Below are 25341 nucleotides of genomic sequence, written 5' to 3'. Positions count from 1 at the left end.
TCATGTCTTCACCTGTGTGGAGGGAAGTGGATGATCTGTGGCATATAATGGGGTAAATCTGTAGGGAATACATTGCACCCATCTGTAAACGCAATGACTCATTTCAGAACCACCAGCTGCTTTATGGAAACCAGAAATTCCTTGTGGCTACCGAGGTACACCCTTCCTCGGTGGCACAGCTAACGAGATCTGTTTGTTAAATTTAAACAAGGGCCACTCTTTAATTTCGTATCACCTTAATTTCATGGTTTGTGTGACATTCTGCTCTGAACCACCTGTAACAGCACCTGAAATACATTTTCACGCGGGGAAATTTCCAAGGCTTCCTCAGAGGGACACTGAGAGGTATCTCTGGAGGGTATTTGCGCCAAGAAGTGATAACAGTGAAGTGAACGAGTAGAAAAATTAGGGCGAGGCGAGATGGAAGACGAGTGACAACGCCAGGAGCAGGTCCCGTGGAGTGGGCTGGAGCGGCCAGGGCACTGCTCTACTTAAGGGAGGCGGCGGGGGGTGTCCTCTGCAGCCCTGCGGGAGGGTGAGGGCAGAGGCTGCTCCCTCACAGAAAGCCCAAGGGGCACAGGAGCCGCCTTGCCATTCCGACGCCGGGACCGCGGCCCGGGAGGAGGGGGAGGAAGAGGAGGAGAAGGAGGCGGGCGCAGGAGGCCGCGCTCCGCCCCTCCCCTCAGGGCGGGCCGAGCAAAGCCGGAGCCGTGGGCGGCCTCGCTCCCGCCCCTTCCCGCGGCCGCGATGTCGCTGCTCCGCGGGCCGCGGCCCCGCACCGCCGGCAGGAAGGGCCCCAGAAAGGCGGCGGCGGCCAAGCGGGACTGGGATGTAAGTGCTCCCCGCTGCCGGGCGCCTTCCGCTGGGAAAAAGGCCCGGGAGCCTCCGTGCCCGCGGCTGGGGGAGCCACCGCCCTCCGCAGGGGCTGCGCCGTGGAAACGCCCGGGTTGCGTGAGGGTTCGGGCGGGCAGACACGGCGTGTGCCAGGGGCACACGGCCCCTCTGGTTTCCCTGGCCCTGGCAGAGCCCAGGCCTCCTGCGTGTCCTGGGGAAAGAGCGCGATCAGCTTTGGTGGAGGTCTCGTTCCTGGCGGCTGCCTCGCCGAGAGCGCAACGTTCTTGTAGCGCCATGAAAGTGCACGGCAGTATAGTGTTAGGCTAATTATACTGCAGTTTAAAAGTTGTTTGTGGTTTTGGTTTTTTTTAAATAAAACTTTTTAAAAAACAACCACAAAAAAGTTTGCCCTCAGTTGCAGTTCTTGACGTGTTCCCTGGTTCCTGTTCGCAGAGTACCGTCCATGATTTGACAGTGCACCGTGCAACTCCTGAGGATATTGTAAGTTTAATAGCAGTCACTGCTTGCTCTGTCCCTGTGGCAACCCGTTTCGCTGGTTGTCTGACATAAAAAGTGCTTACCGTGCTTACGGGGATGTTTTCTGCCAATGTTTAATCTCTTTTTCAAGCTTCTGAACGTGTTGTCTCCTTAGTGCTAGTTGTTTTGTTTATAATACTGAGCATCCCCACGTCCAGCAATTGGTGTTCTTCAGTTTCCTGTTCCCACTGGGAAGCAATAGCTGTGGTTTTTATTTCAATAAATTGCATGCCATCATAAAAGCATAAAAAACATAAATACTTGAAAGGTCAGTGGATTAGTTGAAGGTCTCACTTCTGCTGGGAAGGACTAAAAGATGTGCTTTGTCTGAGGAACCTCTCTAATCCTCAAAATACTCAATTTTCATTTGAACAATTTAACACAATTTCTTTATATTGAATGACCTGTTGATTGCAATGTATGTGAATTCTTTGCAATAAACAGGTAATGTGTATTTACATGTATTTAGATGTGTATTTACATTTTCTTGATAGCACTAATTACCAGGATGGAAGAGGCAGTATGAGATTATAAGTTTTGACAGGTTTGTCAGGATGGATAGTCATAGTAGCAGAGAAAGACTTGATTCTACAAGTGTTTGCCTTGATAGCTTCTAGAGGCTTTAGCAAGCACCTCACACATTTAATTTCTTTAATTTGTATTTAAACTCTATATTTTTAATGTAATCTAATAGTTAGAAGAAGGGAGACTATGTCTGATGTCTGGCAACGTTAAATCAGGAAAATGCATTATGTCTTTTTATGCACCTTACAGGTGTTAGTGTTTGAGTTTTGCCTCCCTTTACAGCTGAGAAAACTCTTGCCAAGTCAGTGGTGTAGGGCAGACAGAAATTCAGATTTTCCCCATTCATCTTTGGTACTGCTTTAAATTTGGATGGGATTTGCATGGCAATACTGATGGCATTTTACACTTGTGGATGTTTATGAGGTTGTCATTGGCACTACTGTGATGTTAACATAAATAATGTTCAGTGCATCAAAGATAAAATCAAGAAGAGCTTGTTAGCTTTGCATATTTTGCTTAAGATTGATTTTTGAAATGATTTCTTTTATGTTTCTGTAGCTCCGCCGCCGTGAAATACACAAATCAAAAAACAAAGCGTTGGCACATCTGGAGCTCCAAGAGAAAGCACTGAACAGAAAATGGAAGAAGCAAAGGCAACTGGATGCAGATTCCTTGGCGAAAAGGAAATTGGCTCTGATGCGTGAGGTGAGAGCTAAATTTGCACTTGCAGCCTGCTGCAGGTGATCTGCAGCACTCCTGGAAAACTGCTCATGCTCATGGAAGCCACAATTGCTCCTCTTGTTGATAACTAGATCCCACACATGCACATGCTGTGTGTGCTGCATGCACGCAGTGATTGGGGTAGACTGTCTGACAAACCAGCTGTTACACAGAATTGCACATTTGACCCAGGCTGCCTGGCTATGCCCTCTGTAATTCTGCAGGCCTCTTTTCATCTGAACAGGAACTGTTTGCAGAGTTCAACTGTTGTAAAAAGTATGTGTATTCTTTGGGTTCTTATTGCCAGCTTGCCTTTTCTCCCTCATGTCTGGCTTTTTTATTTGATACAAACATGAACGTTTCTCTGTCAGAGTGGAGCATTGTTTATTTAAACAGAGAAAGTGCAGTGTCAAGGGGGCTGAAAGGGTGAGTCAAGAAGTTGTTAAGGGAGGAAAATTGACACAACAAAGATTGATGAGCTGTGGCTGACAAGCTTGTCATCAGAGGATTGAAAAGCTTGTTCTCAGCATTCTAAAGCACCCTGACTGTAAATATATTATTGAATTTGCTTTTGAATATTGAACTGTAGCAGTAAACTTAAGCCTAATTAACAGAGAGAGTAGCTGTCACTGGAAAGGTGGTAGATCTCCTTTTTCACATGGCAGGTCACTTCTTGCCAGGTGTTACAAAAACTAATCTGAAAATTGGCTTTCAGACCTCTGTACTCACTGAGAATTGTTCATGCTGGTAAAGAATGATGATGAACAGTGTTCACTTAGCAGTCAAAATAAACATGATCTGCTGCTAGTTCTGTAAATGTGCAGTGGACTAACCATCACAATCTTCATTGTTTTGTCTTTTGTGGTTTTTCAGAAGTCACTTTCTGATCTCTGAGAACATTCAAGCATAGACAAACAAATGGAAGTACTTAGAATTGAAGATCACCACCTAGTTTTCTATTTGAACCCTGTTTCTCTGCAATCACAGTAGAATTTTTGTATTATGGATATTTTTTGCTAATTAAGCCTCAGACTTGGACTTTTGTTACTTTGGTACTTTTCTGCCAAGTATATTTCAGCACAGTATTCAAAAAACACTGTGAACCTCTACATGACTTTCCCTAATGCAGCCTAGTTTCAATAATATTTCCATGCAGAAATAAGTTATGTGTTACAAAAGGTAGATTAGACCATATTTTCTGATATTTGGCTGGGCTACCTATTATGTGACTTCATTCTTTTGCAGATGTGAAACTCAGGTTTAGGAAATAGTCTTCTATATTTGTTGCTGTTTCTAATGAGAATGTAGAAATCTCACCTCCTCCTGAGTGGTTTTCCCCTTTATAGTTAAGAGGTTATTTTATTCAGTTTACTTTGTGTTTACTTCTGAATCAGTGAAAAGGAAGACAAAAGGAAATTATGCCAAGGAAGGTGAAACAGATAGAAACACAGAGACAAAACCAAAACAGAATAACAAAATAAAAAGGGAAGAGTTACTGTTTTCACCTCTCCCTAACTTAAATCTTGTTGATTGCCAGGTCCTGTTGTTCAGAGTAACCGTGGAGACTGTGTCTCGCAGCAGAGCACAACAACTGAGAATTGTTTCCTTGTCTGTTACCTTGGTGATCTTTTAGTGCTGTGAGTGTAACTTTCTAAGTCTCTTGAATCCTGCTCAACTGCAAAAGACTTGGAGACAAAAGCTGAGAAGGTGCTGCTATTATTGTTGTTTCTTCTGTAGTTGTGTGTTGAACAGACAGATATTACAAAAGAGTTACAAAATAGATAAGCAAAATTTTAATATTTTGGGGATTCATCTGCCTAAAAATCTGAATGAAAAGATAGAGTTTACTCTGAAACTTAGGACTGTGAATTTGTAGGTACCACACAGATTGGTCCTGCAGGAACTTATTTTTGAAATAATGTTAGTGCATTGCACCAAAGAGTAGAAGTAAATGGATTACTGTAGTGGAGAGATTTTAGGATAAGTCCAGTTTATTTGCTTTGATACCAGTCTGAAACATGAGGGAAGGTGATTTTTAATGAAATTTGTAGGTGATACTAAACTGGGACAGAGTACACTGCTCAGTGAATTTGTCCAGGGCATGTAAATGGGCCTAAAGGGGTTACAAGATGATACCACTTCTTCTCATCACAAGCAAATGTGAGCTAATCTACCTTGGGAGCAATGATCTAAAATGTTCATGATGTATTCAACAGGAGGGTAGAGCTTAGGAACCTGCTGATGCCAAAAAAGATCTAGTGAGGAGGGTAAAAACAAACTAATCAGGATAGTTTTTGTCTGATTACACACATCACTCTAATTTTAATTATCTTCAGGAAATCAGTCATATAAACTTTTTTCCTTTTTTCCCTTCCATAATTTTTTTTCTTTTGCCCATCTGGTATAATAACTTTATCTAAAAACCTGCATTGTTTTGATATCAGATGGAAAGACTAGATTTAGCTTGTATCAGATGTGGAAATTGAACAGTGGTCTGAAAAATTATATCTGTGAAGTGTTTGAAAGATGAATATTCACTGACTTGCTATGAGAATTATTATGAGAAGTCTAATTTACTGCATTGCAAGCTCAAAAGACTAGAAAAACATGAAACTCAGATATGTAGGATTACTTTGACATAACAAAGCATGTAGTAAAATAGGGTATTGAGGAGGAACAAGTGAAATGACACTGCCTAGAATTTTTTGTATGAGGCTAAGTGTAAGCCAGCAAAGTTACCAATGGACATTGAAAAGAGCTCTGTGGAGATAACAGCATAGAGTACTGTGAAACCATTTCAAAACAGTTTCTTATGATTCCTGGAGGAGCAAAAATTGTCAGTCAGTTTTCAAATTTTGAGTAGGAGGGCATACATGGGCCTTTTCTGTGAGGTCTTTGAAGTACTCACAGTCTCTGTATCAGTTTGATGAACCATGATGAAGGAGGTCACTTACATACCTCCTCTCAAGTTTTTAAGAATATCTACTTTCTCTCCAGGTTGTGGGATATAATTTTACTAGTTTTTGATTTCCAGCTTTTGAATGAAGCCAGGCATCAGTGAGGAGCTTTAAACTGTGCTCTGCTCACAAAGCCCCATCCCCAGTCAGCTCCATTTGGCTCGTGGTAACTGGATGCTTCTTGCTTTGCACTCCAAGACATCCTTCCTTAGGAGGAACCTGTTGTGATGGACTTCAAATACTAGGGAGAGACTTTGGGAGAGAGAATTTTGAGTACAGAAGCTGTATCTTCTGGAGATTCCCAAAATATCTTCTGATGCCAGATGTAGTTAGCTGTGTTTACCTCTGTTGGAACTTCTGGTGGTATGTGGCTTAAGTTTTCGGTAGGGTTTTCAGGAGGCAAGACTGAGTGAAACAAGTCTGCTTGAATTGATTTGAATATCAAATAGTTCATGTTGTGGGTGTCAGATGTAGGTAAGTGTTCTATGACTTAACATTGAGATCAAATGATTTGAGTTTTTTTTTTTTAATTGCTATATATGACCTTTTTTTTTGATGAGCATGTCGTAAATACCCAGCTTCTTGTGTCAGGCTGGAAGGAGAAGGGGGAGTGAAAGGATTTGTTCTAAAGAGAGTCAGTGCTGATGAGGACCTCAGAAGTAATAACTTTAATTTTTCAGAAAAACAGTATGAATTCTAGTTACTCTAAATGAAGTATGGTGTTCTGATCTATCTTATATAGGATCTAATTGCACAATACCAACTTTGCAAACGTTCTCTTGTTGGCTGTTCTCTTGGTAACTGTTTAGAGGAACAATACTGGGGGGAAAAAAAGGAAGTAATCAGTCTGCTCAGTGTAAAGTTTCCTTATGCACTGTGCTTTCAGATTCTGTCTGATCAGTACCATTTCCAAGATGTATTGGAACGATCTGGTCAGGTAATGGCTGTGGCAAAAGACTTGCTTGAGGATGCTCCTCGCACACGAACAGGTAGAACATCTCATCTATATGTGGTAGCCCATTTAAGATGATCTCCTTGCTTTCCCTGAATAGTCTTGCTTTGCAAAGTGTTCTTTTAACTGCTTTCATCTCATTGTCTAACGTGGTGTGATTGATCCTGTTCATGTTGGATGGAATACAGGTGAAGCTATCACCTCCCATGGCAGGGGAGAGTGACTGATGGCTGGTTATTCCACTCTATTGGTCCACTGTGGAATTTCGTAACACGTGCTCTGAAACACCTCCAAGCTCACCATTTCACAGCCAAGCTACTGGCCTGTGCAGAGCTGCAGTTTGAGCTGCTGCAATAGTTCTGTTTCTCATTGCTGCATGAGCTCACTCTTTACTCTTGGATATGGTTGAAGATTTATCAGCAATATCAGCTTTTCCTTTTCTTAATTTGGCTTGTGGATCCTTGTGCTGCTGGAAGGCAGGATTGGCTATTTGTATATGAAATCTTAAACCTAGGGATTTTTTCTGTAGGCTGCCATTCTCTTTGTTCCTGATGATTTTGATCCTGCAAGCTGCTTCTGCATAAGTGAATTTATGCAGGTGGGAAGGATAAAAGCTGGGCATGTGGCCCAGCGTATTAAATTAACCCTATGGTCAGTCTTTGGTTGTTGTTTAAAGTGACATCCCTGTGACCACTTTTTTGTGAAGTACAGGAGCTTGATTTTCAGTGAAGTCCTGCAGCATAAGTACAGACCAAGCCCTCTGTGTTCTTCCCTGTGTTGTTTAATTCCTCTAGGTTTTCCTAATGTAACAATGGCTCCTAACTGTGACCTAGAACCATCTCAAGGACCCATTGTACAAAAAAGTCATCCTCCCAGTCAGCTTTCCATCCTTAGTGAATCTGTCATGGATTCCCAGGTAATGTATGTTTTGTTCCATGCATACAAATCCTGTGGCTTTTTTGTTTGCACAAAATTAGACTATTCAAAGATAAGAATTTCCAAGCAGAACTTAATTGGTTTTTGTTGATAACATTCATAGAAGACAAGATTAAACAGAGGTGAGTTTCTTTTGTGAGACTTGTGGGAATCATGATTTTTTGGTTTAACTCTCAAATATGAGAAACAAACATCATTGTGTGTAGAAGCTCTCTCACATTAGCATGCCCTCCCTTTTAAATTCTGGAATTCTCAGAGTACAGTGTGATTACAGTCTAAGAGAAGAACTTTGGTGTCACTTAACTAATTGCCACATTTCAGAATATGTCTCTGATTTACCAGTTATGTCTGCCTATATGGGGACACAGCCATTTGTATCCCAATTCACTCCATGGCCTTGATGACTCCTACAAGTTTAACTTTTAATATTTTGCATTATTTTATTCAGATTTGTTGTAAACAATTTTTTAATTGTCTAAAATTTAATTTAGTTTGCCTTTGTGCTGTGTTTTCTTTTAATAACATATTGTACCAGGAATGCTCACTGGGGTTTGAGAGCAGGTGCTCCCAGAAAACTTCCCTCTGATGAAGACCAAACAGGCTGTTGGGAGCCAAAGTGATGGTGTCATATTCCCATGGCCCTCTACTTCCATTTCCTACTATCTTTCAGAAATATCTGTAATCTGAGTTGTGGTACTTCTATGTTAGGTATTTTGGTGTGACATTTGTTTTTCCATTTTTTTAATGAGGAGCGTACCTTTGTAAGCTGTGCCACTAGATGCAGGCCTCAGGATAAGCTGAAATTTTTAAAAGAAACACATATTGATTGTGTGCCAAGATTCTGTGAGTTCTTATGTGCTTACAAAAATCACAGTTAAAGGCTATCTGGTGAAACCTGCTCAGCAGCGCAGAAACCTGGTAGTTTGAGGAACCCTAATTCCAAATTTGATTGTTTGTATTTAGCTGTAATTGTAGTAGTACATAGGATTGTATTTTGTTCTGGTTGCATTTTACACACAGGCTATAAATGTAATTTTGCAGGTCTCACAATGAAGTTGTTTAGCTTGTAGTGTCAAATGACTGAAATGTTACAAGTGGTATGGATTCGGGTTGCTTTTCTGTATTTTGCCTGCTATATTTCTGTTTTGGTATGTCCTTAACAGCTTTTATTTTATCCTCTAGTTTGCATGCGTTTTCATATTTAATATAAATCATATGAGGAAAATATTGGTTATTTAGTTAGTCACTTGCTGTGTTATTTTGAGACAATTGTCAGTATCAGTGTTTCTTAGATACTAAAGTCCCCCAGAACTTCCTACAAAGGGGTGTGGATTTGGGTTTTTTTTCTGTGTGGTATTTTTATTTTAAGTATGTTTTGGTGGTGAGACTAAAACAAATGCTTTTATTTTTTTTTCTTGAAACAATTCCATTAAATTGGTCTTTAACTTCTTCTGAATTCTGGTTTGTTTTCTTTGTTGTCTCTTGAGAAGGCTCTTAATGAAGAGGAGGAGGAAGCATTATCAGAAGATGGACAACATAATGTTTTGGGTTTCAAATCCAGCATCAATTCTGACAGGTCAGTACAAATACAGGTGTCCACCTCCTTGACACTGGAAACAGGTGGAGTTAAAAGCATGTTGAATGGTATAGTTAAGTTCTTCTGTTTCCCCTTGCCCTCCTTTCCTGATCTCAGAATTCCAGGGAAGGGCCTGGTGTAACATTGAGGCTGGGAATGAAAGTGATTAGGGAGCTCACCTGAGCAATTGCAGATAATTTTAGGAGCTCTGTCAAGACAGATAATCTGGAATCATGCCATTGTCCTGTTACAGTTCACTGTTACTCTTGTTTTCGATGTAGGCTACTTCGGTTGTTGAGAAAAGAAAATTCCTTGGTGAATTCTCCTTTGTGGGTTGAAAAGGATGTGAGAAAAACCACCTTATCACAGGAACCAAACGTGCCTCGAACTCCAGCAACTGTTTCCCCTTCATTTGATCCGTCAGGTTGGGTTTGCCAAATCACAGCAAGGCTGTTGGGCTGTTCATAGGATCCTATCTGGAGTTCCTTTCCTGGGTGGGGGTCTAAGACAGAAGTGTATGCTAATTTGGCTCAGATGTATTTTCATACTAAAAAGCCATTTCTTATCAAAATTACTCCAGAACAAACTGCTGTTAAGGACATGCCTCAAATATTTCACATGTGCTTTTTTTTCTTTGTTTTGTGTTTAAATCAGCCCTCAATGCTACCAGTGTAATCAAGAGAACCCATTCAAGACTCCGGAATGAAGATGAAGAAGAGTCTGTAGACTCCATTGACACTGTGAGACAAGTGCTGAACCCAGACTCAAGGAAACAAAAGCAAATTGCAGCAAAGAGTTAAGTACTTTGAAAAATAAAATACCCTTTGTCCAAGGTCCTTAATGTTGTAAGAGAATGTGAGTTGGAATGGATTTTTGGGAGTCATTGCAGGGCTAATACCAAAGTTTGATGGGGGGGTCCTTGAGTCTTGAGCATATCTCAGGCTGGATGTTCCACAGCTCCTTGTCTAATGTATTTTCCCTCTATTCTGCACGTTCATTGGCAAAGCCGAATCCATGGGAATTTGGGAACTATAAAAATGGCCCTTTGGTGCTGCCCATTACCTTGCTGCCCATGGAGTCCTCTCCTGTGCAGGACTTCTTTAGTTCTGATCCAGATTTGTGTTCTGTGCTGCGCAGATTAAGGATGCATTTCAGTCTCCATATTCTATGTGTTTGTATGAGGGGACTGGCATCAGTTGCAAGCTGTACCATGAAAGGAGCGTTGCTTACTGAGTATGAGAAAGCAGCTGATGTTTTTCATTAGCAAACTATTTCCATGCATTTAACTGGAAAGGAGAAAAGTACGAACAGGTGTATCCAAGATGAAAGCACCAAACAGTTGTGCTTGAGAGATACTACTGTGGCAGCAAAAAATGTGGTTTTTAGGATCTGAAAGTAGCTGAAATAACTGGGGATCATGCTTTGATGGTCTGTTTCATCTTATGGCAAGAGAGGGCATTTCCTTTGATTTACTTCAATAAACAATGCAATTTCATTGGTACTGCGAAGATCTGTATACAAGTTGAAATTCCAATGACCCCGTTTTCTTCTCCTTCAGTGAAAAGAAAGCAAGCTGCACAGGACTCTGCAAGACAGAAGAGAGGTGATTCTCCAGCTAATTTAATCCAGGTTGACCTTCAGAGGGACAACAAACCCAGCCTAGATGTTCTCAGCCACATGATCCAGGAAGTAGAGCATGAACTGGAGGAATATGAGCGATGTACAGGTCGTGAGGTCCCAAAAAAAGAGAGGAGTGAAGGCCTGTCTGGGTTTACTCTGTCACTGGTGAACGCTCTCTGTCGCTTGATGCGCTACCTCAAGGAGGTGAGAGACTTAGAACTGCCCCTGGAGACTGAATGAAAAAGAGTGTAAAGTTATCTTACAGATGTAAAATAACTGGTTTTTTCTGGCTTCCAAGCATTTTACATTGAACTCTGATTATCATTGCTTATTACTAGGTTTGCATGCAATTAGGAGTTAAAACTTTTGGTTTGTCAGGAACTGGTTTTTAGGAATTGGTTTCCCTAGTGAAGATGGAGGAGTTGACCGCAGTGAAAGTCTCTCAGTGTCTAAGGGCAGAAAATACCAATTGAAATAATTTTAATTGAAATAATTGAAATTGAAATAATTTACATATACTCAGACTTGAGCAGGGTAATAACTACAGCATTTTTTGCAAATTTATTTTCTTCCTTTGCCTCCCAAAGGTGATGCTGTTGTCACCAGAGCAGTGGACCCAAATCCCCTATTTTCCTTCAGGATTCCTTAGTCCTCTTTTACTATCCAGAAACTTTACCTTAAGCAGGAATGACCTGAAGTGCTCACTGTAACAATGCACAGCTGGGAATTAATGGAATTGCATAAAGATCACCTTTGTGCCATGTAGAAGCTTTTTTTTTTTTTTTTTTTTTAAAGAAAAGGAAAAACAAAAGTGTTCTAGTTCATCTGTGTCCCAGAGCTGTCAAGAGGCAACAGTGCCTCACAGATCATTTGGTCTATTTGACATTTTAAACCAGATTATGACAGTTCCTGCACTCTTAATGGATGCAGCAGAATATATTATCTAAATGCTAATGCTCTATTTCATAGCAAAGGTAATAGATCTCTAATGAATGTGGAACTGTCTAATTTTAGTTCCTTTTCAAAGGGTATAATAATTGAAACCCATCTTATTTTAAAATTGTTTTTCCTTACCAGATATATAATAACTTAATCCTTGCATTACACTGTATTTAATCTGTATGGAAGAATTTACTTTGATTAAATCCTGGAAGCAAATAGTAAATAATTAATCCAAGAGTGAAAAGCAACTGCCATCAGAAGATGGACGTCAGCTGAGAAAGTCTTGTGTTTTAAAACAAGTTAATAATGCTTGGTTTTTGTTAAAATTGTAAGGGAATTAAATTTGGTTCTTTTTCAGTTATAAGGAAGGATCTTAGCATTTCAGTACAATGTTTTCTGTTTATTAGGAATACATCAATTTAATAGCATTCAGTTTGTTTTATAAATGTAATTGCAGTTACAATCCTATTTAGATTGTCTTTAATTTTTCTACAAAAATGAGTTATTCCTGAGCCTCAGACATCTTCCAAAGCTATTCTCATTATTTTTCTTGTTACTATTCCATCCTTCCAGAAGTGATTTTTTGCATAATTGTCTGCCACACACACAAATTTACTACCTAAATTCTTAAGTAAGCAATATTACAAAGTCACTCAAGCTGCATAATGTGGTTAATTAGCTTGCTTGGGATAGATACTGCATTCATATTTTAAACTGACTTTTCTCCCTTTTCAGGGAGGTTTAATTATAGGTATAATTTGAGAATTTGCTGGGAAGAAGCCCAGCTTGTCTTGAGTGTTTTATAAAACCTGATCCCTGTGATGCCAGACACAGACCAAGCGCTTGTGTGCACCATCTGTCTTGCCTAGCCAACAGAGTTAGCAGACGTCCAATGCCTGAATTATAACTGGCAGTGCTTTTAAGAGCATGACTTTGCAGGGCATATTTAGAAAGGCCCTGATTTTAGTTAAACAGTCAGTTAGCCAGTCTTCATGAGGTTTCAAAGCTTTTAGAGAGGTTCTCTTCCTCCCCTTCCAGTTTTGCTGCAGAAAATCAGAAGGATTGCAATAAAGGATGTTGCCTAATTTATTCTCAAAAAATTATCCAAAAAGTAGGAAGAGAAACTTGAATTCAGGAATCTTCCATGAAAGTGTTTTTATTAAATGATGAGCAAACCAACATCTATAAGAAGGAAATAATGACTATAGAAGAGGCTAGAAAAAAAGAAACTTCTGAAATGTTTGCAAAAGCATATGAAATTCTTAAAGGGAAATGGATAAATATGACTTGGTTTCTAAACTAATTTTTAGATCACCTTCCAAGTGCTAGAATTAATCATTCCCTCCTGACCCTCATTCTGCTAAGAAAGCTGTTTCTTTGCCAGACCCACATGACAAAAAGAGTATGAGCATATTCCCTGAATCTGTGCTGCTCTGTTCTCCCTGTCTGCTGCATGTTCTGGTGCAGTGTTCAAGCTCATGTGATTAGAGCCACACCTGGCAGTGGGCTGGAATGAAAATATTCTTTCAGTGTACACCAGACCTAAATCCTACCTGGGGATAGGAACAGATGTTACCCTGATGGTTTCCCTATACTTAAATGTAAGACAGAGCTGCTGGGAAGCTTCTCCTCCAAGACTAGGTTAGTGCTGTGTAGGATTAGTAGATACAGTAGCTCATTCAGATGATCTTAGGTATCAGAAGCTTCATTGCTGCTGCCAGGGTAGAAGTGCTTCTTTTGTGCTGTACAGGACCACGTACAGGTTTTTTTATCCATTTTCTGAGCCAGCATGCTTCACTTGGATCAATACCAAAAAACCTGTTCTCTCCAGCTGGAAACAGAAAATGGATGGTTTGCCTCTCATATATTTAAGGGAGGTGTATCTGCCTGCCTTTGTGTTTAGTGGCAGTATCTGTGAGTTAATCTAGAAATATTCATTTTTTCATTCATTTCATGTGGATGCAGAGGTGTTTGGTTATCATACTTTGAAACCCTCTAGAACTTTTCCCCTCTGATGGAAAGCATTAGAAAGCAAGAATGTTCTCCTTTACTTAGTCAAATTTTTCTTCATTAATGAATTAGGGAAACTAAAGATTAGGCACAAGTAGCAGGGGAAACTGACAAGCATCAGCACACCTGGAATTATTTGATTCCTGCATGAACATTCAGTGACTTAAGAAGCTATATCTGTGCAGAGAGAAAATGCTTTTAGTCATATCCTGTAAAAGCTGTAAAGGCAGAAGAAAAAGGATGTCTGGGATTCCCTACAGTGTCCTGGAGGATCAAAGACAAACACTTAAGCCTCTCTGACAGTTCTCAAGGCCAGACAATTTGATTTTGTCATAAAAGTAATGAAGTTCAGCAGTAGTGGGAGGAGCGGTTATGTTATGATGACATAATGACTCATTCCTGTTTTCAAATATGAGTCTGTATTGCTTTATAGTAAGTTTTCAATTTTTTCTCTATTTTTAGGCTGAAATGCAGCTGCATGAGAAAGAGATGATGAGGCAGCAGCAGGAGGAGATGTTGAATGAGCATAGAGAACTGATTGATGCACTGACTGCTGAAGTTCTTCAAGTAAGGGAAGAAAACATTACTATGCAGGTACTGAGCCCCCCTTGCTTCTTACCAATCAGCAGATTACGTATTAGAATTCTGAGTTCTGTTGCAAAGATGGGCTAAGATGCATTGTCTCGTGTTCTGGAGATTTTAATCATAAACAGAAAGAAAGTGCTAAAATTGAGTGTGGAGCCCAAGAATTACAGTAGCAGGTATGGGTATGAAATGTTTGGAGAGTTGTTTGTTTATCTTTATTTAACTTCAAAGCCTGAGAAAGTGCTGATTCTGTGAAACTGACCTTTACTTTATCCATCTAAAAGTTTAGGCATTTTCTTTCACACTTCTATACTGTTAACGCTACTGGAGCAATGAGTAGATGTAATACTACATTTTCCTTTTTTTAGTTTCCAGTGGAGGTAGATTTGATCAGTGACTACTTTTGGGAATGATGCAGTTAAGAAATCTCAGAGAGGAAGTAATGTAATGAGTAAGAAAAGGCAAAACAAATGATTTCTAAATGAGAAACATGGAGACAATGATATTTAATCCTCACTGGAATCCTACAGAATCATGCAGTAATATTAAGAGGCCAAACTTCTTATCAGGACTTCTTGTAGTATATAATTTTCTAATTTATTTTGGTAGAACACAAATTCCTGTAATTCTGTATATGGGTTTTTTTTCCTCCTTTAGAAGAAACTTCAGCAGTACATGACAGTAACAGATCAAAAGCTGATGTGTCTCACACAAGCATTTAAAGGCCTCCCTTTGGAAGAACCTGAAAGAGAACAAAGTCCAAAACATTTTGGAATTGCAAGCAGAGGCCCAGCAAACAGCCAAGGTGCGTACAATGAATGTGTGAAGGAGGAAAGAGGAGTTTTTAGTTTATCCCTATGGAAAATCTGGTATTTAATAGATGTCTGCTTTTGCAAGTTCCCCTTGAAAGAGCGTGAATGTCGCTTCTGTAAATTCACAGGCCATAGGTTCTGCTGTGAGCACAAGCAAAGGAGGGGGAGAGTAGCTTTCCCCCATTAAGGTGACATCCAAAGTCAGTTTCATTCTGAGGCTCCTAAAAGAACCCCAGAAACTCAAAGAAGTCAAACCCAACAGAATCAGGATCTCAGCTTCCTGTTGCTGAGCAGCCTGACAGTCTGAGATTGGTTCTTGCATAGGACACTGGAGGTCGCTGCTGGCCGGAACAGCAGCAGCTGAGGCGCGGAGCCAACCAGTCAGAGAGGTGTCACTTGGTGTTTGTGGCTCTGCGTGAGAGCGGAGTGATCAGCTGAGTGATGGCTAAGCTGAGCCAGTAGATGGGTGGCCAAACTAGCCAAACAGGATTCACCGTGGATTGTTAATCACCTTTCACCACTGAGTTTCCTCCCAGCTGTCTTTCCTGGTCAGTTATTTAAATGCATTGCTTTTGCTCCCAAGGTCAGTAACTTCTTGTGAATCCCAAAATTTCTCAGAGTTACTTGTATTATGTTGTTAAATGTTGGTTTTGGGAATTTTTGTGTAGCTAAAAGCTTTCTTCCTGGAAGGATTTTCTTCTTCGGAAGAAGGCATATACCAGATCCTTTTTACCAGATCCAGGCCATGTAAAAGCAAACAAAAGGAAACTACCCCCAAAATGTAAAATCCAAACAGTCAGAAAAGCCCACCTCAAAAAAAACCCCAACCTAACATCAAAACCTTCACATTCATCAATTCTGCAGCACTAGAATTTTCAAATCTTTTCCTTACTTTCCTAGTTAAAGGAAAAACAATTTTTTTTTCACTGAAGAGACGTCTCATTTGAATTAAATGATAGTTAAGATGAGCAGAGCTCAAGAAAGCCTTGAATTGTTTTCTAACAGCATTGTTGCCATCAAATTTACAATATGGGGGATTAGGACAAGTAAATAAGTCTGATTTTCTCAAGACTATGTTGCCAAATGCAGCTCAGATACCTGTTCAAGTCATGTATCTGTAAGTCTTGTGCATGAGCTACTAACAGATCTCATGCTATTGTCCTGAAATTGTGAGGCTATGTGTAAGAGTTGTTCTTGCTCTTATGGCCAGTAAAGATTTATAATTTGCTTGAGTGAAAGACTTCTGTACCTGGACATCAGAAGAAAGGTGTAGAACATATTCTACTCTTGTCTTTCTTTTCAGGTGTCTGAACATAGGAGTTGTTATTGATATTTTTCCCTATACTGCTATTTCACTATAAGTAGTTTTTGTTCTTTTTTTTTTGTTTGGTTGGTTTGTTTTGTTCATTTGTTTAACTTTTATGCCTGCTTTGTCTTTTTCTTTAGAAAAACCTGATTTGACCTACTCTGAGCCCAGGCCTGAAGCAGGCAATAGGGAAAATATGCTGAAATTTCCACAGGAAGAACTTCCTTTCACGTTTCACCCAGGGCCAGGTGCCTCAAGTGATATGAGACCTGGTAGAAGCTTCCCAGCTCACATCTTCCAGCCAGCTGTGCTGTTGTCCCCACCACAGCAGAAAAGCAGTCAGGAATTGTCTTCCCTCCAGAATGGTGAGATCTCTCTGACTGCAGTAGGGTTAGGAGTCTGTGTTGTGTGTTACTGTTTCAATCTCACACTACCTGTGAAGATGCATTTTCCGTGGAAAATTTTTAATCTGTATGCCTAGGCATATGGGCCCTATAGCTGGAATATCCTACTGCTGCACCCAGATATGCATTTCCTTTGTTGCTATGCCTGTTGCTAGACAGCCTTTACACTTCCTGTTTTCCTTCTGCTGGCAGCAGTCCTGCCAGTGGCAATTCAGACTGGCATTTTTATTCTGTACTCATTTTGATTATTATATCTGTGTGATTGCTGAAGCTCTTTGTTGATGACCTGTAGCACATAGTTACAGATTTCCATCTGCTGATGGTGTAATCCAGCCTCCATCACCTTTAATGGTGGGACCACTGAAGCCTGGAACTTCTGTTTCTGCAATGTTGCAGACACACCAGGATATCTGTAGGCTGTGCTGTGACTTTGAGCCAATCTTCCCAACAAAGGGGTTTTTGGAAGCTGTGGGAGCCAGGTTCCCATTCAATACACAGGAAATGGTTGATGAAATTTTGGGTGAAATTGTGTTGCTAGATAACCAGGTAGCTCAGTCTTGTCTCAGTCTCCATAGCTCATTTCTGTTTCATGGGAGGAAGAAAGTTCATCAGGGTGATTAGGGAAGGTGTTTCTCATTTATCCTTACTGAAGTGAGCAGAAGGAAGCACACTGTGGCTCTAAAACTGAGCTGTTTGCTGCTGCAGTTGTCACTGTACACACATGCATCCCACTGGACATACCAGGGCCCTGGATAACACCCTTGTTGAGAGGCAGATAATTACATCCACAGCCAGATTGATGGTGGCTGACAAGAAGGAGGGTACAGGAATGGGTTTTGGTGTTTTCCTCCTTTTTCCTCCCTTTCAGCTGTTGTTTTGTAAGCCTTTTCCAAGTCAGAAAAATAACCTAAAGTCCTTTTGATTTTTGAGGAGTTGGCTGGGCAATTGGAAGTTTTTATCTGGTTCAGCCACTTGGTGGGCTGCTGTGCTGTGAGGAGGTACATAAACAGTCTGGAGGAAATGAACTAAAGGTCTTGATCTACAAAGGGCAATGTCTGGTTTCAGTTCCATTGAGAACTGTCAGATGTCTTCTGTCATTTGAAACAGCAATGCAGAACTGTATTCCAAGATTTCTCTAAAATATATTGTTCCTCTCTTAAGACTGATGCTAAGTGGTCCAACAAATGTTAAACTCAATGAATGGTTTTTTTATGCTCATAGCTTCATAAAACACACTTGAGTGTAATTTTTTAAGTGTTCATCTCTGCTCAAGAGGCAAAAACTAAAGCTTGTGCAGGAATGGGCCATTTGGTGTATGAAGCATAGAAAATCTGGTTTTGGTCACAAAAGTCAAGTTGGACTTAGCATGTAGCAGCAGACACTGCTGTCACTGTAGTCGTGTCTCTGTGGTGTGTCATCTCTTTGCTGATGATGACCGCAAAAAAATACCTGACTACTTTTGGTGGCCACAGTGCTTCCTCTTTAGGGGCTAAGTAGTTAGTTTATTATCATGCCAAAAGTCTTGTATTTTTTTGTTTCAGTATCCTAAAAGTTTTGTTAATAACCCAATGTAAATATCAGAACTGAAACAAAAACAGTTTATTAGGTAAGGTAACTGAATTCTGGAAGATGGAGGACTACTAAGAAATATTATTTGATCTGTCAGCTAAGAAATTTAAAACAATTTATCTTCTTAGTGACTACTTTGTCAATCTCAAACTAAATCATTTAAATGTAAGACTGTTTGCAATAGGAAATACTCACCTAGTGAGTTCTTACAGCAGGATATTGCATAGAGTGATTTTAATCAGTACTATAACATCATTCAGGCCAGATGTTACAATTCAAATTCCTGCTTGATTATTAGTAACCTGATGCAATAAAGTCACTGTTGTCTCCTCAGTGAGGATCTCATGTCACTGTCCTTACTGTTCCTTTATTTTGTGTTTGTAGTGTTTGCAGCCATTTCCCAGTCTACTGAAAGAGAGCCATGCAAGGAAAGGAGCTTACATTCCTCCCTGAGGACACAGAGCACAACTGAGGAGAACTGCCCCATCTCTCGAAAGCAACAAGTTCCTTCTGCAGACAAAGACTTGGAGAGTTCCCATGAGAAAACCAATCTGTCCTGCCCAGGTGATGCTGGAAAAAACAGCACAGCTGAAGAGTTCCTTCGAAATGGTGATCTGCTGGGACAGATAGCTGAGCTCACACGGCAGAATGCTCTAATTAAAGCTCAACTGAGGAAATTCAGAGGAGACAGAAGTGATTGTCTGCATCAGCCAGACCTGACACAAAATGCAGATCCTAGTCCAGACTCTTCACAAGGACAGGTCAGAATTTAACAGGAAAGGAAGGCTGGATCTCCTTTCTGCTGATCTGCTTTCCCATAGTTTACTGGTGCTTTTTTGTCTTTCATGTTGTCACTTACTATTTGTTTGCTTGGAAACTTGTTATTTTATTAGTAGTCCATAAGCAAATCAGCAGTAGTTTCTCATATCGGGCCTGTGTTGTACATGGGTTCTGAAGAAGGTTGTAAGGCTGTGCTGCAAAAGAGGTGGTGTTGCAATGTGATCCAAGCTCTTGCAGTTTGGATACTATTAGCAGTGAAAACACTGTACCAACCCACAGCTTCTTGTCAAGCTTGTAAAATGCATATTTGGAGCCGTGTCATACATCTCTGCTACTCTGACCCAAAAGCAGATGAGATTCAAGTTAGTGCAAGTACATCTTCTGCAAATGTTTGATCATAGTGTGTGTGCTTGTTGGGTCTGTCTTGTCAGTCCTCCTCTGTGAAAATCCCAAAGATTTTGGGAAAGAGAGACCTTGAAGGCTTCAGTTTAAGTGGAAAAAAATTAACCTGCAACTAAGCAGTTACTCAATAGGATCCCAGTGGGTGAAGTTAACATCACAAAAACATCCCTGTCCTTGCTATTGTCTTTTGTTCTGTCACAGTGGCTGGTTAAATTAGGGATCCTGAAGATTTTTAATTTCTTCATTTAAATGTAGGCTGAGAGTGTTGTCACTGTCCACTTTGGGTTATGCTGTGTAGTATTTAGTCATTTGGTTGTACAAGGTGATGCAAACACTTAGTAAGTGTTGTTTTTGTTGTTTTTGAGAAGCAGTTAGTGACAGGGAGGGGAAGAGGTCAAAGAAATCAAAACCTGGCTTTAAGATGAGTTCCAAGACTCTTCTGCTAGAAACCTGCTTTTGCTTCCCCACATCCTCCTGAATATGTGTCTCTCTGATTAAGTATATTCTTAAATGTAGTTAATTGCTGGGTTTTTATTTGGTTTGGTTTGGGTTTGGTGGTTTGGTTTTTTGGTGGTTTTTTTTTTTTTTTTGGGGGGGTGTTGTTTTTTGGGTTTTTTTTTTTTTTTGTGGTTTTGGGTGGGGGCTTGCAGTTTTTTTCTTTCTCATATTATATGGACAACAGCTGTATTTTTCCTACTTGAGGGAAGACCAGTATAAAATATTGTAATAATTAGTTGAGGACTTAGATACAGGACAGTAAAAGGGCCAAAATCAGATTTTTCACAGAAGTGCTACATAATTATATTCCCTTTCAGTTTGAAAACAAAATGCATAGAACTACTTGAAATATATTGTATGCCCTCCTTTAGGGTAAAAATTGTAACTGTTTCATTGGAAGTAATTATCCCATTATCCAAGTAGAGTCATCTCATGGTATCAAGGAGCTTGGAGGAAAGAATAGCAGAGCTGAATCGCCAGAGTACAGAAGCACGGGATAAACTGTTGCAGTTGATAGACCAGCAGAAATCAGCTGCTGCTGACATGGCCCCTCCAATGCTGTCTCCTGTTCCAACCCCATCCCTGAATTACACTGGTAAGTACCTAGCTTCAGGAGAAACAAAAACTAGTCAGACAGTGTTTTTCTCCTTTGGCGAGTCCCTGTCTTACTGGATCAGTGGTTGTGGTCAGAACTACACTTGCTGTTAATGCCTGTGTGGTACAAACACCTCTTACTTCAGAGAGCTAAAAATACATCAGCTAGACCTCTGCTAAAGTTTTCTTCTTAGTCATTAGTCTGCTGCAAGTACTGTGCTTCATGTTAAACCTGTTCTTTGCTTTGTTCTTGTCTGAAGAGCAGGTGCTACATTTGGACATTAGTTGGAACTTCTTCACAGATTGTTAGGTATTGGAATGGACTGCACAGGGAGGTGGTGAAGTCACCATCCCTGGAAGTGCTTAAGGAAAGACTAGATTTGACACAGTGCCTTGGTCTGTTTGACAAGGTGTTGTTCAAAGGTTGGAGTCAATGATCTCTGTCTTTTTCAACTTAATTGATTCTGTGATAATCTCTGGTGGTCAGCACTGTGTTTTTTAATCAGTCCTTGTGCAGACTCTTGGGTGAAAAAGACTGAAGTACTTACATCAGGCCTCTAAAACTTACGGCAGAGTGGTCATCCTATTCTCAACCCCATTTTAGTTTTTGTCTTTTGGGTACTCTTTCCATCAGACTGTCTTGCTGAGTTACTGCCTGTGCTGATAGAAAGGAATGACTGGAGTCATGTAAAGAGGTAGATCAGGGAATATACTTGGTGGTTCAAGATTCATAGATTAGCTGCCATCTGTAACTATAAAAAAAAATTACTTTGCAGGAGGTCAGGGCTGCTTTATCTTTTCGTGGAGTTATTGTCATTACAAGCAGAACTGCATGTGACCATGTACATGTGCTCTGTGTGAGACACCTGTCCTTTCCCCTTGTGAAACCACAGAGGATGTATAAAGGGGGAAGGACTTAGAGAGAGGAAGAAGGGGGAGGAGGGAGCAATGTGTGGGTATTTGCATGCAGGTGCCTATGCAGCGACTCCTGGGTCGGTTCATAACACTTTCAATGCTTGTCTGGCTGTTGTAATGTAAATTCAGCATGGTAAGTAAAATCCTAAAGCAACAAAGGTGAGAGATCAGAAGTCTCTAAGCCTGTAATTGCCAAAAAACACAGAAAATTTAACTGTGGAAGAATCATTCTATATATGTGAGCATTGTCTCTAGTTGCTGAGTCTCTGCTTTCATTGTCAGTCATTTTCAGAAAGTGAGTATGAAGTTGATGTTTAATCTGATGTTTTATTTCTGATCTGTATATCTGTGCAGTTGGGAAGAGGTTGTGATGCCTCTGGAAAAAACGGTAAAACAGAATGAATGTTGCGCAATGTTGCTGTGTTCTCATCAGAATCAAGCCATTATTTGTCACCTAGAAAATGCAAGGAGGACAGCTGAGGTGTCTGTTCCCATGGCAGTGGCTGCGGACAGCTCCAAGGATGTCAGTGTTCCCCATGCCAGTATGACCAGCATAAGAAGGTAAAAGTTCACTCTTTACTCTTTTGTATTTGTAGTGTCTTAATTATCCATGCAGTAGAAATTGAACACAACAAAGTGGTTGCCATGTGTTTTTTTGGCTTTGTGGATTTTCCCTTACTTTCTCACATTGAATTCTGCAAGTGGGACAAAGGTCTAATAGCTTTTTCACAACTTCCTATGTTTGTATTTAAAATATGTGCAATCTGACACAAGATAGATGACATGTATTGTTGAAGACTGCTGATGAGAGGTCCTAACTCAGGATCAGAGATAATATTCTAGTAATCACTTCCATTTTTCACTTTTAAAATCTTATTTTGAATATTTCCAGGACTGTAGGCGACTCTAGCAGACCTTTAAGTGCCATGTCAGAAAGTGTCAAATTAACTTCTGGCAGCCAAAGACCAAAGGTAAGACTGAAAAATCTTCAGCCAGAAAATTTTAATATGTTGTCATAAAAGGGAAAAGAGAATCATAAGATGGATGAAGGGAGGTGAGCTCTTTCCTGTTTCAAATATCCCTAAAGGCTATTATCCATCAGTTAGTGGCAGGTTGGATTGCAGACAATTGGTAAGAAGAGACCTGAGAACTAGTGACATTCATTATTTTCTGCCACAGAGTTGTTCATAAGTAACCCTTTTGTGCTGTGGCATCTTTGTGTGTTAGAACTGGAAACCTTTGGAAGTCTTTCCCTGGTGGCTCCAGAGAATCTCAGGCCCTGATTATGATGTACTGGTAGAGCCACAGTCAAGAGGCAAGCAAGCTCTTACCCAGCTGTTGCATAAGTCAGTTACTGAATGATGAATAAATCCAAATGTAAAGAGGGCCCCAATCTAGATTTCTGGCTCCTGATGTGCAAAGAAAAGGATAGCCTGTGGTGAGATGCTTTCACAGGGAGATCTGCAGTGGTACAGACTGATAAACCAGTCATAAGAGCTGTTTATAGGCTTGAAAGCAACCATGAGGACATATTAATAACCTATTTCCTGGTGTCCAAAATAACCTAAATTAGGACTGATAAGGAGAACAGAGTTAGGGTCCAGGACTTGCTATCCTGACAGCAACCTATACATCCCTAGAAGGGAAATTTGAAGTTATTAAGGCAGGTGTGGCTTGAAGTAGGTGGTGTGACTCCCTCCATGGTGCTAAGGGCAGACAGCAGTCCTTACACACAGGTCTATGGGAAATTTACTGTATATTAATCTCAGCTGGTTTATTCTTTTACAGGGAGAAAAGCAAAAAGAAGAAGGATGGTTTGCATTGTCAATGCATGTTATGTAAAGGAAGCTGAGCTCAAGTTCTATGCTTTTTAAATATTTTTTATTAACTACAAATAAATTACAGTCTCTCTACAGATGTACAGTTTAACTCTGAAGTGTTTTCAAGTCAGTGCCATTAGTATGGAAAGGTCCATGTGCTTATTGTATTTGTGCCCTACAGAGCACTCTAGGAAGCCCTGGGAATGAGTTTCTGGGCTGGACACACTGCTGTGACCTTACACCTTTTCACCAAAAAAATTTTTCATGAGATTGTAAACTCAGGCTGCTGCAGCTTTACAAGTGAGCACCTTGATATCTCTGTTAGGTATGCTGAAGGCAGGAGGTTTTAGAAATTGCCTGTGAAACTTTCTGGAGCATATATTTGCACAAGACAGGGGAATAAATGTCAGGAAGAACTGAGATGAGGGAAGGTCCCTGCATTGAAAAGGAACCTGGAGATTAGGAAGCCAGTCTGTTTCTAATGGATAAGTATTTGCATCAGAAATAATTAATTCCTTCTGTGGTTTACAGTTGCTCCCAAAAATTGTGCTTTCTGTGCAGTTAACATGTTAAAGATTGCATCTGGACTGGAGGATTGCTTTTAAAAAATCTCACTTAATATTTTATAGTAAATATAAAGTGACTATTTGAAGTTAAAATCAGAATCTTTATTTGCTATGTACTAAAGTATATGGTCTTTGATATAACAGAAAACTGATACACATAATTGCATTAAGCTGGTTTGCTGTGTTTTTATGTAATATTCTAATGGCCATGGTTCTTGTATTGGTTTTATTTGACTTTTTAAAGTAGTCATTATTTTATTAGCAATGGTTACCTATAAAACTTAAGACTGTTAGGAAATGCTTCGTTATCTGTTCCTTATCTTGTAGTAAACCTTGCCAAAAACATTCATGATGGAGGTCTATAAAATTAAAATAATATGCAAGTCTGGGAAAGAAAATAGCTGCAAGTATCAAAATCAGATTTTTTTTTTTAACTGTGAAATTTCCTCCTAAAGGTAGTGATAGGATGGAGCCAGCCTCTGTCCTTTCAGTCAGTTCAGTTATAGGAGAATTAAGAAAATATGCTCCAACTCGAGGCAGTGTCTGAGAAACTGCTAGTGCAGGGAGTTTTATGGGGGGGTTGTTTTTTTTGTCTGTTCTAGACCAAGAATTAAACTGCAGCTGTTGCTAGAATTTGACTCACCAACTCAAGCTTTGCTGCTTGATAAGCAGGCTGGCCTGTACCTGTCTGAAACAAAAGGCTGACTCTCATGAGATTGACATCTGCTCCTGCAGGGAACTAGTCATCCTGTACACCTGTTGAAGGCAATCAGATTTTATATTTCTTTGTGTGTACATGTATGCATAAAAAGTATGCTTGGTCAGGCCTCTGACCTTAAGTCTCATCTAAGTGAAGTCCCTGCTCTCACTGCCCTGCAGCAAGGCCAGGTTTTTGTTCCTGGCTGTATCTAAGTGAAATACCCTACTGTAATATCTTTCTGTCTCGTTGTCCCAGCAGTGAAGGGAAATAAAAATAAACCAACTCCATTTGTCTTCTCAGCATCAGTATTAAGTGGTCACAGCACCAAGCCTGGCAGAGCTCAAGAAGTGATTGGACAATATTCTTGGGTACATGGTGTGGTTCTTAGGGCCGTCCTGTGCAGGCCCAGGAGTTGGAATTCAGTGATCCTTGTGGGTCCCTTCCAACTCTTGAGTATTCAATGATTCTGTGATCTTTTGCATGTAGAAACTTAGAGCCTTTCAGATCACTTCCCTCTCTTAAATACAGCTGAAGGGAAGCTAAAAAAAGATTAATAGCCTGACATCACAAAGAACTTGCTTCCTTAGAAAAGCCTCCTTGGAAAAAATCCAGTTTCATCTTCCCTTCAGAAAATGTAGGCAGGATTCAGGAGAGATTAAAAAGAATATATATAGCAGCAGAAAGGTGAAAGTGGCAGCAGGTGGCTGGAAAGCTTCGGGGAGGAGGGGAAAGCAGGAATGTCTGGTCAGAAGCCAAAGCAGGGACAAGTCTGCACAAATCC

At 40.2% G+C, this 25341-nt stretch overlaps 1 protein-coding gene across 2 annotated transcripts; it reads left to right on the top strand.

The window, feature by feature from the left end:
• The first annotated feature begins 704 nt into the window (after positions 1–704).
• SPICE1 (spindle and centriole associated protein 1) lies at positions 705–23379 on the top strand. 2 transcript variants are annotated; one of them, XM_041464056.1, is made up of 17 exons: positions 705–831; positions 1288–1335; positions 2455–2601; positions 6460–6562; positions 7320–7441; positions 8952–9037; positions 9319–9461; positions 9692–9832; positions 10596–10861; positions 14072–14203; positions 14852–14999; positions 16453–16677; positions 18670–19046; positions 20389–20560; positions 21933–22035; positions 22367–22445; positions 23263–23379. In XM_041464056.1, exons 1-17 carry the CDS (start codon positions 748–750, stop codon positions 23314–23316), a joined length of 2430 nt encoding a protein of 809 aa, XP_041319990.1. In that variant the 5' UTR covers positions 705–747; the 3' UTR covers positions 23317–23379. The 2 variants fall into 2 exon arrangements, with proteins under 2 accessions (XP_041319990.1, XP_041319991.1); XM_041464057.1 differs by lacking the exons at positions 22367–22445; positions 23263–23379 and having other exon boundaries at positions 709–831; positions 21829–21957.
• The last annotated feature ends 1962 nt before the right edge of the window (positions 23380–25341 follow it).

This window comes from Pyrgilauda ruficollis, unplaced genomic scaffold, assembly GCF_017590135.1.
Source record: "Pyrgilauda ruficollis isolate IOZ18807 unplaced genomic scaffold, ASM1759013v1 scaffold17, whole genome shotgun sequence".
Classification (NCBI taxonomy): domain Eukaryota; kingdom Metazoa; phylum Chordata; class Aves; order Passeriformes; family Passeridae; genus Pyrgilauda; species Pyrgilauda ruficollis.
The sequence above is the reverse complement of the archived record's forward strand: the minus strand, read 5'-3'. Positions and strand labels throughout refer to the sequence as shown.

Bases quoted from the DNA above. Each gene is read 5' to 3' on its own strand.
- SPICE1 (XM_041464056.1), top strand. From the start codon at position 748: ATGTCGCTGCTCCGCGGGCCGCGGCCCCGCACCGCCGGCAGGAAGGGC. The intron at 6,563-7,319 runs GTAGAACATCTC...TAATTCCTCTAG, and splicing joins TGCTCCTCGCACACGAACAG to GTTTTCCTAATGTAACAATG. The intron at 9,462-9,691 runs GTTGGGTTTGCC...TGTTTAAATCAG, and splicing joins CCCTTCATTTGATCCGTCAG to CCCTCAATGCTACCAGTGTA.